Raw genomic sequence first — 17,437 nt, forward strand, 5'->3', positions numbered from 1 at the left:
ACATAATGAAGGACATTAATATACGAGTGTGGGTTTATGAAAAGAACGAAGTGAGTTTCATAAAAGGATCACACGAGTGTTTTAATGCCTAATTATGTACAGTTACATACACTGCTTTATCTACATACATAAGCTCTCGCTCTCTATGATGTATTCAGTAACGGCATGTTACGGCCGGCGTTGGGCATCGTTGCTCTTTCGTGGAACTCGCTGATATGAAGTGGCGTCTCCGAAATAACTTTAACGCTCATTTAACACGAACCGTTTGCTAATGTCAGTGTCCAGGCAGAGGACTACGTTTGTATGAAAAAACGGTCGTTCACTATCTTGTTAAAGTTATGCTTGAGAAAAAACACAAGGTAGTTTTTAAATTATTTCTTGGAAATCGGACGACGCCCAACAAACGTTTATTTTAATGTTTAAGACGAGGTGTAGGTATGGCAGTATTATAAATGGTAGATTTGTTTACCGGTGTAGACTGGGGCGCGGGAGGCTGGTCCCCGCCCCTCCGCGCGTGTCATTTGGAGGTCTTGGGCAGGTGGCGCTTCATATGAAGCGCGAGGTGGTCGGACCTGGCGAACGAGCGCTCGCAGACCGCGCACTTGAAGGGCTTCGCGCCCGTGTGCTTACGGTAGTGCCGCGTCAGCTCGTCAGACCGCGCGAACCTCCACTCGCACTCCGGCCATTGGCAAGTGTAAGGTTTCTCTCCTAAGTTAACACAATAAAAACATCACATCAAAACCTACTACCCCTACCACTGTCTTAGTTTTACCCTACTTCCACTAAAACAGTGATAAAGACTATTTGAGTGCAAATATGCTAAAACCTCGCATGGGTAAGCAAGCGCATGTTAGATACCAGTTCTCCTGATGGAGGATACGAAACGAATTTGAGTATTATTAGTTAAACGGTACAAACAGCCAATAAAAGATGATCAAGATGACCAACTTTGAACTTTCAGTGGTTAGTTCTGGAGACGTGGAATGTATGGGACCCAATACATTCCACGACTGTTCTCTTTCCGAACAGACTCTACTTATTTACTACGATTATTGCCATCCACATTCAACTAAAATGCTTTGGCTGTTTGTATCCTCATGATTTGTTTTATAGCAAAATATACTTTCGCTTGACGCTTTGTTCGCAGACGCAAATTATAGTTAAAATATAGTTAGTTATAGGAAAAACCATACCTGTATGTATCCTCTGATGTGCTTTCAGGTGAGAGCTCTTCGTGTATACCTTCGTGCAACCTGAAATAATGCATATAGAAATAGAAAAAAAAACTGATTTAGAGATTTACAGAGGACTTGAAAATGAACATCAAAAATAAAAAAGTCATAAAAGTAATGTTGCCCCATAAAATATCTGGCGTGCTTCAAGACGCTACACGTTTTGCCAGCTGATGTTCTGGTTGTCACTATACGTTTGGGAATTATCGAGCTTGTTTCAACTGACCCCGGTCTCCTCTAATATTTCGCAACCGTCGACAAAGTGTCAAGCAACTCACCCATGAAGTCGCAGTGGTGTACTCTTCTTTTTTCTAATTCAGGGTTGTTCCGCCGGTTGTACTTGACAGAGGCGGGGCCCAGCCTCGAGTGCAGCATGGGAGCGTGGTGCGGCGCGTGGTGCTGCTGCGCCGGCGCTGGCAGCTGGGCGCCCATTGGCGGCACCTGTGCCATTGCCTGCTGTCCAACACAATGCTCAACGTTTACCTTCATATTATAATATCACTCAAGCACAGATATTGAAGGGAACCGAAATATGGTTTTGAGGCACAGCAAATATTGGGAACCACTGAGCTAACATATTGGTACTCGCATTTCTATCGTTTAGACAAAAAATACGTTTGACTTCAATGATAATCTAATGGTCAAACTAATGCGTTCTAAACCTGCCAAACACAATGGTTTCATGATTTCTTTGTTACTACTTTAAAGTATATATTAGTGTTACCTGTTGGTGATGGTGTTGGTGATGATGCGGGAGGGGCGGAGGCGGGTGCGGCGCGCGCAGCAGAGGCGGCGGGTGGTATGGCGGCGGCGGCGTCCGGCGCCCCGCGCCCTGCAACAACAACGTTACTTGCTTCTACTCTTTACTTCAATATTGTTCTATTTTCTCCGTGTGAATTTCTTACTTTAACACCTTCAAGTAGTCATTTAAATTATGTGACAACAGCATTGACTTTGGGTATTAGATACGAAACGATTTCATATTAATGTAGGTATTCTGCTTTGTGAAGCGTCCAAGTGATGATTAATCTTTCGATATAATTATACATATTTATGTTTATAAGTAGTTGCGGAGCCCGGATGTAACAATACGATCGCATCAGCACAAGCAGACATGGTACCATTATCCGTCGCATGGCAAGCAATCGCAAAGCTTTATACGAAATTGATGAGTAAAGTAGTTTCATCTCACAATGCCAGCAAAATATCTAACCACCACCACCACCATAACAACCACAATTAGGAAATTTTGAATCGATTGTAACATGTATTAAGGTGGTGGTGAATGGACATTCTGTCCCTGGCGTTCTAAGATGATAAGATAATAAGTGAGTTTTACCTGCATCGAATTGCCTGGACTGCCCTGGTCGGAACCGGGCGGCGTCAGCGGAGACATGTACACCAGGCGTGCTGGTGGATACTTGGCAAATGTGCTGACCGGTTGCGGCAGCGGCTGCGGCGTGTGCTGCGGCGGCTGCGGCTGCGCGTACGTCGGCGGTCCGCACAGTCTTTCCGTCTTGATCTCGAGAGGACTGAGTAGCGGCGTAGCGCATTCTTCAAGCAGGGGATCATCCGCTTCCAGCTTGACGTGTGTCGCTCCGAGTGGAGCGAGCATGTTTGCATTTTCGGGATCGATGTTCCTGATCGAGGAGGCGATGTCCTCCCAGAGAGCGGGCCGCAGGAACGCATCGTCGCGAGAAGAAGTGCCGCCATCAAAAAGGTCCATGTGGGCGGGCGCTAGCGAGGCGCCCTCCTGCTTGCAAAGCAGCGACTCGAAGTCAGATGTCTGAAATGATTATCACATTACAAATTAGAGTGCGTTAGAGTCGCAGCATGGTGTTTCAGTGCTTGTGAAGAGTTACGAGTAAGACCGACAGCTTGAACGTCTTTTCTATTCTGAAGTCTTGTCTTTTCTATTAAATGATATATCATTAAAATCAGTTATGGTCTTATATTGTATCTCGCCGTATTAGTTAACTTTCTCCAGACATAAAAACAGGACCTCTTTACACATAAACATACATAAGTACCAAATGTGGTGGGATTAAGTGTAAATGGAAATAATTAATTATTTATTATATTATATGTTAATAAACTAAGGTTAATAATGATGAAATTGAGATTTCATTGTACACATATAGGTACTAAGTATTTGCGTTTTTGTTAGAGTCCTGTAGGTTCGTGTTCTTCTCTCACTAAGTGTGAGCGAGATGGATGTGTGTTCTCGGGACGAGGACCGATTTGAGAATTTTAACTTATAGTGTTTTTGAATTCTAATTTATTTAGTGTTTAATCGTTGTTCCCTCAAACATATTATTGCTCATTTTCAGAAATAATTTACATACTTATTTTTAGTTTTTGTACAAAAATTATTTTTAAGTATCTAATTGCTTAAAGTGCATTTTAGAACTAATTACGTTCGTGATTTTATCTATTGAGCGAAAGTCAAAAACCCAGGATTCGAATTGCTTTAGTCCCTAGAGAAAGGTCTCCAGATCTCCATATTGCTCATGAAATTTTTGGCAATCTTGTTGTGGTCTAAAAAAGTGCTACGACTTTTCAAGCTGTCTGAGTTTACTGCACCTTATTATAGTAACGTTATAGACTAGTATTTTATGTAATTTTTTTAGTGTATGACGATCTTATTGTAAAATTCTTATGTTTTTATTTATTTCCACTTTTTGGTTTCGACCTTACTCGCAGTTCGACTGTAGTCATAATATAGATACTAATGATTTTATTAAATTGATAAGTGTACTTAATTTTAAGTCAACATGTAGGCAAAGGGTAAGTATTTTTTATAACATCTTCTCTTGCAGCACGCGTACATAATATTTTGCTCAGTATCCCATTAGTTCAGAGCGCATACAATAAGGCGTATGTGTAATAAAGCTACATTTACACTGAAGTCGTTTTTGCCAGTAAATCGGATTAGCATACAATAGCGCCCACGCGCCACGCCGTGCAGGTGACGGCGCGAGTACTCTCTACTCGATAGATATACCTACTTATGTAAAAATCGCTCCAGGAATGGATTTAGCCGCCTCTCAAATTAGTCTGATAACCAATCCAATTCATCTGTGTAGTGTAGGTATATTCAACTGTAAAAATATGGGTGCACAAATCATCTCAAAAATATGTCCCATAGCTCCTATGTTAGCGAATGAAGAACCATGGGACATATTTTTGAATAAGATAATCCCATATTTTTACAGTTGACTGTACCAAATAGCTATTGTTTTTTCCGTATCATAATCAAAAATACACGATGAGCAATTCAAATCGGGCCGTGAGGGTCAAATCTAACTAGGTACCTATGGATTAGCTTAATATTGGAGGCATTTAAGAAGACAGAGTTAAATGAACCTTAGTAAATCGAATTATTTCAATTAAAATAGTTACACTTAAGTATATCGTTTGTAAGATTGAGCCATTTGCTCCTACTAACCCGGGGTTAAGTGGTTAAACCGTTAACCCAGAGTCAAATTGTTACGGTATCCATGGTTACTCCAGGGTTAACTGGTTAACCCCGGATTAGTGGGATGGTGTAATTGGGCATTTTCATTTTACTTGCACTTTAAAGCGCGACTCAAGTCGTTTTTACGTCTAACCGTTACATTCCTGACAAAATGTATGGGATTTGACATTGACCGTCAGTTTTGTAACGATTGTTAACCGGCCGTTAAAGGTGCACAGTTAAGTGAAAATGCCCACGTATAAGACGATAAAAGTGACACGTTAGACCGGGCCGTGGCCGGGCCGGAGCTTTCGGAGCTTTGTTTTCTATGGAACGTACCACGTGATCACCGATCAGCCGTCATAGAAACTGACAAGTCGGACGCCACGGCCCGAGCGTGAGTCAAGCTTTAGACCGGATGGGGATACTACTACTACTAAACTTTGATATCCGAATTGATAGCATACTCGTAATGGCTCCTCTACACGATGGGCCAACGCCGGCCACTACAAGGGACGCATTTATGCGACAGAGGGAGCAAGTGATATTGCTATCTCATTCTACCGCATGGCTGCGTCCCTAGGAGTGGCCGGCGTTGGCCCATCGTGTAGCGGAGCCATAACAGATTCTCATTCAAGAGTTAATCAATCCTAAAGAATTATGTGCCTGTTATATTGCACAAATTGCAGGATGGGGCTGGGCGAACGTACCTATAGTCTACTCGTACCTTTTTTTCTTCTTCTCTGACGTCAGTGGCGTGCAGTGCATACAAAAAAAGGTAGGCACTAGGGTAGGCAGTCCATACAAAATGACCAAAAAAAAAGTTGCCGATTTTTATAGTTTGCGTTACATTCCTTCAAGAATGACTCTTCTAGAGCCCGATTTAAGTCTTATCTCCACTGCACGCCACTGTCTGACGTAATGAATGAAATGGGATTTTAAACTAAAAAAACGATTAGGAAAAAAACAGTGTACGAGTAGGTAAGTAAATATTACAACACTGTGTATTAAGGCAAAACAAATTTTCTAAATTTTTTTGAACAGTCAGCAGCAGAAGCTGCTAAACGGGCGAGGTGTTCAAAATTACCTTGACGTGCTCTTATTTTGTTAACAATAAAGTCGCGTTAAGATTATTTTGAATACCTCACCCGCTTAGCAACTATTGCTGCTGACCGAATAAGGCTACACCGGCCAGAGCGGTACCTTACCTCGAGTAAGCACTGTAAGTAAAAAATTGTACGTTTTCTAGCTTAAAAAAATTTGGGACAATGTTACCCCACGAAACAAAGTAACCGGGTAGTCTATGGTACATACTATACTTAACAAGCGTTTAGGTATCACATTTAATTTAGCGTTGATGATATGAAACGCATAGGTACATAGCTAATTAGCTACTCAACTACTAGTACATGTACATAGATAACATTAATTTGTAATATTTAATTAGTATGTACTCGTATAGGTACCTACTATCGACTATCGAGTGATAAAGATTTCGCATGATTTAGGTGTCAATGTTGAATAATCGTATGTAAATAAATGTAGATAAAGATATGTATTACTAATCTTTTAGCACCATGTATAATCGCTGTTTACTTTTCTATTGTTTATCAGAAGTAAGTGGGTGGGACCGTAACACACTTTTCTTATCGAGCGCGTTAGTTAGGCGGTACATACACACGTAAGTATTTATGTGCATGTAACTTAAGTACCCACCAATTGGAGAAAGGTTGTAGCAATATTGTTATTGGGTCTAAATAAGTCAATTATAAAAGGCGTTCAATATGAGACACAACCGATGCCGTAGTCGAGCAGAGCCAGCACCGCGACCCCTCATGAAATCGTTTCGCCATTATATGCCCTGGTCGCTGCACTGAGTGGAAACTGTGGAACAGTGTGCCGTGTCGCAAGAACGCCGGACCGCGCGAATTCCTTCCATGACCTTTGCGGATCGAACGATTGCGCAAGCGGCTCCTCCAGCGCAGCGCGGCTAGACGAGCTTAAGCAACTAGCGCACAGATTAACTGCCGTAGATCGGCCACACTTCAGGCTGTTCAGGTAGCTTATTATGGATAGCTTTATCCACGTGATAAAATAAGTATCACTTAACACCACGATTGAAAGAGACGGACACAGTTTTTATCACGCTGTCACGTAGATATACACGACCATGATATCCGTGCAGAATGTCTGCAGAAATTTATTCACCATCGATGACTGTTTAAAAACCGGCAATATGCATACTTATAATGCTCATGATATAAAATACTAGGGAACTAGTAGATCGTTATTAGGAGACTGAACGATATTTAATTTAAATAATCGTATTGTAGTAGAGCAGAAGCTTAATACTTAACAACATATAAGTAGGTGTACTTAAATATATTTCAATGGTTTATACGTAACGGTTCAACTGTCCTCTCAGTGCAAGCACATTATAGGCTCCTGTGGGACACCCAACCGCTATATGGCATGGGGTACTTAAGCATTACGGCGTGTGTTGGTAGTCTATGCCAAAGGCGACCTGCTAGGTGCTTTATTTCGCTTCAGTTCGACTCATTCACGAGCCAGCTAAATCAGTCGGCTTATGCCGACCGACAGCTATTGTGAAATGTAGAACCTCCCGCAGATTTGTACCTGCGAGTGAAGAAAGACGGACACGGTTACACTTATAGATTTTATCTTAAATTTAAAGTAGGTAACTTATTACACCGCTCTAAGTAAAGGTAAGTCGGTTAGTAGTTGTTGCTATATTTTATTTCGATTATAAAGCAGAGAATAAAGCGAATGCCGTACCAATCATCAAGATGTAGGTATTGTATTGCAACAACGTTTTGTTTAAAATGTAGATAAGTACCTAAATACATTTTTGTAGCTTTAGAAGTGAATAAAGTGAGTAAGCAGTCAGTAATGCCACTTGAAATTGACATGTCAAAATACCATCATACTCGTATACGAGTATCATATAAATATGTTAAAACCTAACTATAGTATCTACAGCAAAGAATATAATACTCACTATGAGATCTACAGTAGGCATCAAAGGTAGGCAGACTAAACTCCACGAAAATAATATATTTTGATAATAGTCGAGATTCATAAACTATAATTGGTGACCACACCTAGCTAGCTTTAGAAGCTAGCTGTAGTCAAACGGGGTCACAGTTCATGTTTGTACTTATACCGCCCGAGGGACTGTGGGTACTAATTAGGTTTTAGGGGGGTGCTTCAATTCAATATATCATATGCAAAATATGCCCGTGTCCGACGACCGCCGTTATTTATTAGTTTTATAAATTATAAAATTTAGGCACTAAGACCAAAATATTCGTAAGTAAAACTTATGTAAAACGCGTTTAAGAAGATAGGTATAGATGGTCAAGCAAATCTTGTCAGTAGAAAAAGGCGCGAAATTCAAATTTTCTATGGGACTATATCCTTTCGCGCCTACATTTTTCAAATTTGCCGCCTTTTTCTACTGACAAGATCTGCTTGACGCAGTATAAGTACCCGTTCAGAAATTTGGTGTGAATGTCGGGATGGCCACAAAAAGAGATCTTACATAAATAGAGGTTATTAATACTTGTAGTAAATTATTGTCGCTGCATGAAATAACACAGTCAGTAATCGTTGGATAAGTGTGCTTGGACTTTAGAGGCACGGTAGTTTTTTTAGTGTTCCGTTCATAGTCTTCCTTTTATTTCTGACACTATGTTATTTAGCAAAAAATAATCCTTATGATGAAGCCTTTCGATCGGTATGATAAAACTACAGGGTGATTTATTTCTCGTGTAGCGGGTTCGATTCCCGGTTGAGCCATGTAATTACTTATTTTAAAATCTATAAATGCAGTTTATTTAAATTAAAATAATGTCTTCTTTCAGCAAAATATCCTATCTACGATATTTAAGGTACTTTCCCTTGATGTCCCATAGTCTTGGGACACTCTGTATACTTAAGTATACTTTAAATTAAGTTATATTTGTTATAAGTATGACTTTTATTTTTTGTACCCATGTCTTTGTACCTAATAGTAACAATACTGTCACTACTTTCAAATAGTGGCAATAATAAGCAATAGCAATAACATTTTATAGGCAGTGAACACACATTGGCATCGATGTGTTAGATATGACAAGTGCGGGGGGCGGCGCTGGGCGGGCGGGCGGACGGCGGGTCGATAATAGAACGCCGCCCACGGCCGGGGGCGGGGGTCACTCGTGCCTCATGATATTTTTTTTTAATTCAAGCTAACAGATTTTTTATAGTTGAGTACAAATTTTAAACTTTAAGATATACAGTGTCTCCCACCGACCTACCTAGATTCATGAAAAAAACGTGACGATAATGTTCTATACATGAGATATACCTAATATTGGTATACTGATATATTGTTAAGTAGCCAAGTTATATTATTTATTTTACGGTCGAGTTCGCGAACATGTTTACAAGCTAACGTTCCAAAAATATATTTTTAATACAGTTGCTCAAAAAGTGCTACTTTACGTAGCTGTTTAGCGTGCGGAAAGTTGGTTATCTCGAACTAGTGCTTTTTACTTTTCCAATTTTTTTAAATTTATACTTGTTCCAATTCACGACTACTTATTGATGAGTGTTAATATTAGTTTCCTTTAAACGTCGTAATCAGCATAAAAACCTACCGTTAATGTAAGAATACGAAAAATATTACATATTTCATATTTAATTACTTACCTCTTCATCATTATAACACGTTTATTTTTTAATATTCAATATTGAAAATTCCGTTCTTAATAAGTTGACTGAATGGAACGGAATAGCTGCCAAACGCCCATAGATATAATATACTTAAAGACGACGTCTAACCGAGCTGTCACTGTTACCACTTTTGTTTAGTGTACGATTAACAATGTTTTTCTTATTTTTTCGCAACTGTATTAAAAAACGTCGTTCGATACACGTGCGGAAATGTCATTCTTCACTCGTCCCGAGTCTTGCCACTCGCCTGCGGCTCGTGGCAAGATATCTCGGTACTCGTGAAGTAATGACATACCTTCCGCACTAGCATCGAAATGTACTATTTCAGTACATATGTTACTTTACCACCCTAGTGCGGTAATTAGCACAATTCGTGCCTATGTATTTAAAGGGCAATACGTATTGTAAAACTTTGTACCTGCGAAAAGGTAATTGGCAACTCGTATCGATTCAAAACACTGCATTCGGTCGATTTTTAATTTATCGCCACACGTTGCTAATTTCCTACTTTTCGTACTTTTATAGTAATTTACTACTTATTACACATTTTTTGTCAGTTACACTCGATTGTACAAATGCACAATACATGTCATTGTAACCATAATTAGGTACGCGTACTCCTAGCTTTCAATCCACTAGTTACGTCTACTATCAGCTGCATATTAGCTGACATTTATTGTTCCAAATCGGTTTTAATTAGTATCTGAACCTGAAAAGATACTTTCACTTCAATTTTTTAAAGATCAAGTTAAAATGGTTATACTAGATGGGGGTACGCAAATATTCCGTGTATAATTCCAACTTCCCCATATATCCTCATGGCTGGAAGTATGTGTACACATTGAGGTCATTACGGCGCCATCACCAGTCCCACGGCGGCTAAAATGAAAAAATAAAGACATTGTAATTCGAGTTCTGTTTGCGTTTCCCATAATTTTCCGTAAACGCCGAACCGAGGCTGAGGGGTGGGGTGTGGAGTGTGGAGGAACCATGAGTTAGCGTGAACGATTTGGATGAAAACATGATTAATAAAGTTATGTGTATCAATTTATTTATCAGCGACATTATCTCATCTAAATTAAGTAGGTATATGAAAATCTAACCTTAATCGCTTTTCCTCTAAAATGTTTCTTTATTAACGTTAAAAGCAGTTCCAAATTGTGTTACGATAATAGGCGGTAATGGCCTATAGATATTTACTTATAAATTGATGGCAACGCTATCTTTTTAGCAATCGTTTCCCGTATTGAAGTAGGTAGCAATGGAGCCGCGATAGCAGCTAAAGATAACTCAACGCATTAGGTCCGCCATAGAGTTGACATTACTGGTGGCGCACGTCTTTTCCTCCACATTACTCACGTTAGGAGCTTTCAAGAAATTACGTGATACGCGAAGGCTCACTAACATATAAAGAAACGGAAGTAATGTGCACTTAGTCACATCACAGCACCGCGCCGCGCCGTAACGTGTTCGTGACTTGTGACATACTTTTCGTTTAGCTTGCTGTTAGGTTCTTTTATTATATTATAATCTTATTTGGGTACTAGAACGTTCTGTAAATACGGGTTCGGGTGTACCATTAAGCCATTATAATTGTTTCAGGTTTTAGATAAGGTTATTTCAGGTTTATACCAATATGCTGTCTTTTTCTATGGCTTTGACAGGGCACCTAGAGAACTTTACTTTAGGATTACCTGCGATAATTATGAATAGGGAGTGTGCATTAACTGTAGGGGGCAGTACATGATACCTATTTGCCTGTTAACCTTTTGTAATTCGGATCGAATTGTAAAAGTGACGTTTAAATTTCCGATGTAAACCACAAATATGACAACTACGCGCAAGTAAACGTGCGTGAATTGTAGGTACAACACTAGCGTCTTGGCGACGAAATTATTTCCGGCAGACGGTGACTCGGTGAGCCCCATAAGATAGGCTCCCACAAAAAACGAAGGTGGCTCAAGTGCAACACCAGTATGAGGACTGGGGGTAGTCAGGTGTCACTGGACTTTAAACATATAGCCAACCCGCCACGTATGTTTCCATATCTGCGCTCGAGAACGCAGCTCTAGCGACTCCAGAGGCAGAGAATCCCCAACAGTTCTCCACAAGCTGCCCTGCGTTATTGTTTGTACCTATATATTGTTACCATATTATTATTTCTGTAACTACTTATCATGTTCTTAGCAATAAATTACCTATTTTAAAGAAGTTTCGAGCGATAAATATAGAGTCAAAAGGCTTTTATTAAGCATAAACTTTCCTTAGCCCGAATCCACTATCTTTTTATTTTATAGAGTAGAAATTCTTAACGATTTATTAAATTGCTACTTTCCGCTATACAAGTTTAGCTTTTTTCGGATCATTGTTAATTGGCAATGTCGTTTTGACAGTGGCCTTCCCTATCAATGAAATACGTTTTGAGTTGACTATATCTATAAGAAAAAAAATCGCCACATAAATACACCCTATACATCCCTGTGCCACAATGTTTAGTGCTATAAACAAATCACCGCATACATATTCATGGGTCATCCCCCTGACACGAGGGGATGAGCAATACGTACAGTTTTAATAATAAAAACATATTAGCCGCATCGCATGTCTGTCTTTCCGTGACCGGGCAGTTTTACACCTGGCAGATGGGGAGATAGGGGGCAGGAGGATGAGGGGGAGGCCATGGGGCTTTATGGGGATAACGGGGCAAAGAGGAGCCGCGGGGGGCAAAGACACCGTTTGTCAGCGGTCAGCTATTTATTAATGAATGCGCCCATAATGTTTATTGTGCCCGCTGAGCACTTTTTAGGTAATGATTCTAACTCATCATTTTATAAATTAACTGCGTGTTAGTTTATCACTATCAGTTTTACGATTTTGGGTTTTCTGTTATTGCACAAGCATAGTAGCTACTTATTTACAGTCTGACTTTATTTTAATCCAATACCTGTCCTTATTGCATTACCTATTTTATTCCGTGAAACAACCAACGCTCGCGCAAAAATAAATTGTCTTGTTTTTAAGTTGTATAAGCCGCTCAACTAAATGAAAAATGAATAAGCACATCGTCACTCTCTAGTTAATAAGGCTAAATGTTGTCTGATAGGGGTCGAATTGACACGACACGAGCTGGGGCCATCGTTTACACGTTTGACTCCATTTTATTATAATGAAATTACCGCATAGGTGCACGGTCGTGAGGCGCGCGTGCGGCGCACGCGACGCTATTATCCCATTAGACAACCATCGGCTCGAGGGGAGAGCTTAACTTTTTAATTTGACAGTCGCGACGAAAAGGAGGGGTGTGATTTGACATTGTTTAAATGAGGATTGCGTATTTAACGTAGGGTGCTATTGTATAAACACGCATAATTATGACATTGGGATAGGTTTTTCCTTGGCTATGGCCTACGGCACGACAAATGACCAATAAGTCACGCCACTTTGACGAGTTTATTCAGTTTTGCGTAAGTTACTGTTGATAAAATCAGACTTGCCTTTGACTTTTGATTTTCATTGTCAACAATTATGAATCTGAATAGTCGACTCTGATTCTAAATCATCCTCTCTTACTGTTGTTGTATCTATGCAATGCTATACCTGCTTATACCTACATATGAACTGACAGAAGTGAAAGTGATAAAATATGAGAATGGAAATACACTAAAATAAACTTTCTTTTAATAACGCTATATCCCGGCTAATCCTACTTTTGGTTATAGCCTGGCCTTTTTTTATAGCCTGGCTCCATAGCCTGGCCTGGGGTTAGCTAATTATAGGTATAGGTATATTATTTTGAGATTATGTCTCATACTTAAATTCTGTTGCTACTGGGCAACGTTTACTAAACTCAGTGCCAAAAAATAAGCGCGGTAAGGTACGTGTCCTAAATTATTATCAAAATCAATTAGCAAGCAAAGACGGCACGGCAACAATCTGGCCAAGAAAGGGGTCGGTGGCGACTGGTAGCTAATTAGCTAATGGAAGCGCCCCCGCCGCCGGCGCCGCCGGGCTGGTAATGGATTGTGGCACGCTCGTACACCACATCTCGGATTTCGCTGTCCTTCCAACCATCACCATCAGGTGCCCGTGAATAAGCCCTCTTTAATACTTAACTCACTTTCGTCATTTACTTTTACTAGTTTTACCTGTACCTAACCACATTGCGAAATTATATGCTTTTAAATGTAAAGGTGACAGTCCATTTCCAACGACAGTAGTGCAGACTGTTCATTTTACTATGGAAATTGGCAATGACAGCGACGCGTTCAGTACCGGTAGTGCAGCTGCGGTTAAAAATGGAATGTTACCATTATCCTCGTAGGTACAAATGTAAGAGGTGTAACTATAAGTACGTTTCCTTCTAGCCCGGTAATAAAAGAGATTAGTTGGCTATAAGGCGAACAATAATCGTCAATTTTACTGCGGTAATGCCATCATTCACTCGTATTGTCGCCGCTGAGATGGAATATGGTCAATTAAATGAATTGCCTCGCTCTATTAATTGGTTTAATACTAAAGGTAGTATTTGGAGACTTTGGGAAATAATTATAATAAGCAAAAGAAGTGCATTAGCAACATCCAATTAATAAGGTAAAAGTGAACTGAAAAACATTTGCATTTCTACATTTGATACTGAAAACTTGAGACTGCCATAATAATGCAATGATATTTTTTTCCGTAGTGTTTGTACAATAATACCGTAAAACACAAAATAATGTTGAGGAATGTTATTTTTTGCTGGCCTTAGATAATCGTTCGGTATGACTAATAAATAAGTCATACCGAACGAATATTCTGAAATAATGCAGATAATTAGGGTATACCACTACCACACCTACTATACCAAAAAATATTCTAATAAAAATTAAAAAAAAATCTCTAAGGGCCACTTGCACCATTCACAAACCCGGGGGTTAACCGGTTAAACCTGGAGTTACCATGGTTACCAGTACAATTTGACACTGCATGGAATACCGGTTTAACCGGTTAATCCCGGATTAGTGGGAATTTTATTCTGATTCAGCGGATTGCTGATTTTCCTGCTGGCCACAGTCTCCTGGCCTCATAGTCACAGGTGAAATCCTCATTACATCCTTAACGTTACCAATAACGTTCCTCATGGAGGCGCGGTCAGATTGGAGAGGTCTTTCCCGAAGAAAAAGCGAGTCAACTTGCCTGGGATTTATTTAATAAAAGTTAAAGTGATTAACAAGAAACTTTTGGGATATAACTCCAACCATAGTTTGTGTGCTGAATAGCATGGAATAAATGGCTAATCACGTACGTTTGATATATTTTTTTTGTATCTCCTGAAGTAAGGAGATATTATTTGAACATCGAGCATCGTTCAAAATAATTGTCCATCGCGAGCCAGCCGTCACTTTTATAGTCGAGGACAATAAAAAACGCATAACTTGTCACCCGCCGCAAATTGAATGAAGTCGGGAAGGGAAAAGTTGGACATAGCATATAGTGGCATTAATAAACCCTAGGCAAACTACTGAAGGTTCAAAATTGCTCACCCCGTGGACTGTCCCACTTGTACGGGGTAGTGGAATAACTGTAGCTAGCAAATGGAGGCGAACGTTTACGCTGCCTTGATGCTAATGGTCCCAACTTACTGTTCGACATCCTGGTTTTGTACGAGTATACTAACGAAAATAAATTACGATGATATATTTTTACTATATGTGACTGTGAAGTAAAGTACCTAAGCCAAATAATTAATTCAATAGTTGTTGTAATTTATGTACCTACATCTAGATACATCTGTGGGTACCTACCTAATACATATTTAGATAACTGACTAGTTACTGTTAAAAGTCACGGACAACCTAACGTTACATTATGCTTGTATTTTTATTATGTAGAGTGATAACCATAAATTATTTAAAAAAAATGCCTTTAAAGGACGGAAGGACATGCACGGCCAGATTTTATCGTGTACCTACGTACAGTCTTTACATACTTTTACAATATACTTATATAGATAAATATATATTTTTATAGGAAAATCTTACACAAATTGACAAAGCCCCATAGTTAGGTCAAGGAGTCTTGTGGGTACTCAGACAACGATTTAATAAACAAATACTTAAATACATGGGACACACCCACAACTCAGGAGCAAATATCTGTGTTCATCAGCGTCACACAAATAAATGACCTTACCGGGACTCGCTACCAGGACCACCAGCTTTATATAAATAGGCATGTTCACCACCAGGCCTAACCGGTCGTCAAAACTTTATATAAATAAATACGTACATACGTAAATTCATACGTATGTATATCCTCCATAAATTCAGGAACAAGTATTCTTGAAGAACACACAAATAAATGGCTATTACTGGAATTCGAACCCGGAACCTCCAGCTTCGTAGGCAGGGTCACCGAGTGTTCCCGGGCAAAGTTTTTTTTTACAAAGTACCCAGGTATAGGTACTTGTATATTTTTTTGACAATAGGAATAGTAGAAACAAATACGAGTATGTAGTGAACCCCTGAACAGTGTCCTCTGGTCACATTGCGCGCGCAAGTATCGAGCGCGCGCCCGCCCCCAGCACTGATTGGACCGGCTCGGGAAAATGGTGAAAAATTAATGCGCTCGTGAATAATTTACCCGATTATGTATTACCTAACTTCCTTAGTTACCGCAGTCCCCGCATTTAGTTAGAATTTCTCGAATTGGACAAATTTGGATAGATTTAGGTATTTCTGATATTTTTGATACATCACTGTATGATTTTAATAATTGTAATAATGAATAATCCAGTTAATGTCATTAATAATTTGATAATATTATTATTGACGCAAATTAAATATTTGCATTTAGTCTAATCTTTGTTGTAATAACACTAATAACGTACCTATAAGACACTGTTTAGGTACATACCTACCTAAATGTATGAAGGTAATATTTACCTATTGCACAAAAGAAAATACAATCGTACAAAAGGCGTACTTAATGCTAGGGTATAAGGCATTCTCTACCAGTCCACCTTTCTTATAAAACCACTATTTAATTACTATTTTCATGTGATTGAGCCATTTTTGTTTTTCCATGAATAATCCCTTCTTTGTAATAAAACATATCTAAGAGCAGCAAAGAAGTTCATGTACCTACCTATCCAGAAAAGGCCTTCATTTGGGTCCGATTATTGTGACATACGGTAACTAAGGAAGGTATACGATACGGAGCATGGCCCGACACACTTGGCTATTCTCCACAGTTTTTTCTAAAATATTCTTGGTGAGGTATATCTCTTGTTGTTGCTTAGAAAACCAAACGGTATGCACATCAGAATATTTAGTGCAAATACGGCAGGTGATTTTTGTAATCGGAACTTCGTAACATTACAATTTTAGTGCGACAATCCTAATAAAGAAAAATCTTAAGACAAAAAGACCGTCGCTTATGCGTGCGTGTATATGTATGAGTATGAATGAGTACGCGCTGGAATGCGGCGCACGCGCCTCGCACACACGTGTTGTGTGTGTACGCAGATTGACACGGACATTGACAGCCAAACAAGTTATTTTGAGCACACACACAGATACATTACTACTCTATGTGGGCTCTCATACACATACACTTTTTGGTACTATCACTACCTAAAGTAGTAATGTAGGTATCCACTTAAGAGCTTTAAGTTTAGACAAGATTATTTCAGTTCTTTGCTATGATGATTACAGGATTGAATGGACCTACACTGTTTTTCCTATTTTGTATTCCCAAAGTCATATTTAACATCCTAAGATCCAGAACTAGGCAAATGTTTTGTTTTTGCATTTGGCGCCTATAAAATGTTGAATATGTACCTACAATATAATATGCACAGAGCGTCATGAAGTTAAAAATGATCAACGCACCTCCGTTTACAGTAAAACTGTTTACAGACTAAGTAATATTTTTTACTACACCAATTGGTAAAGGCTCTCTCGATTGTTCAAACATACATTAAAAAAAAACATAGCCACGACCGAATACTGAACCTCCTCCTTCTATGAAA

At 39.3% G+C, this 17,437-nt stretch overlaps 1 protein-coding gene across 1 annotated transcript in view; it reads right to left on the minus strand.

The window, feature by feature from the left end:
* Nucleotides 1-437: 437 nt before the first annotated feature.
* Nucleotides 438-17,437, minus strand: part of LOC134678376 (dendritic arbor reduction protein 1-like) — a 56,124-nt gene continuing 39,124 nt past the window's right edge. Inside the window, 5 exon segments of the mRNA XM_063536928.1 lie at nt 438-708; nt 1,194-1,253; nt 1,511-1,685; nt 1,906-2,064; nt 2,572-3,018. Of these exon segments, the coding sequence (XP_063392998.1) occupies nt 518-708; nt 1,194-1,253; nt 1,511-1,685; nt 1,906-2,064; nt 2,572-3,018 (1,032 nt within the window). The 3' untranslated portion in view covers nt 438-517.

The sequence above is a fragment of the Cydia fagiglandana genome, chromosome Z (genome assembly GCF_963556715.1).
Source record: "Cydia fagiglandana chromosome Z, ilCydFagi1.1, whole genome shotgun sequence".
In the NCBI taxonomy this organism is placed as follows: Eukaryota; Metazoa; Arthropoda; class Insecta; order Lepidoptera; family Tortricidae; genus Cydia; species Cydia fagiglandana.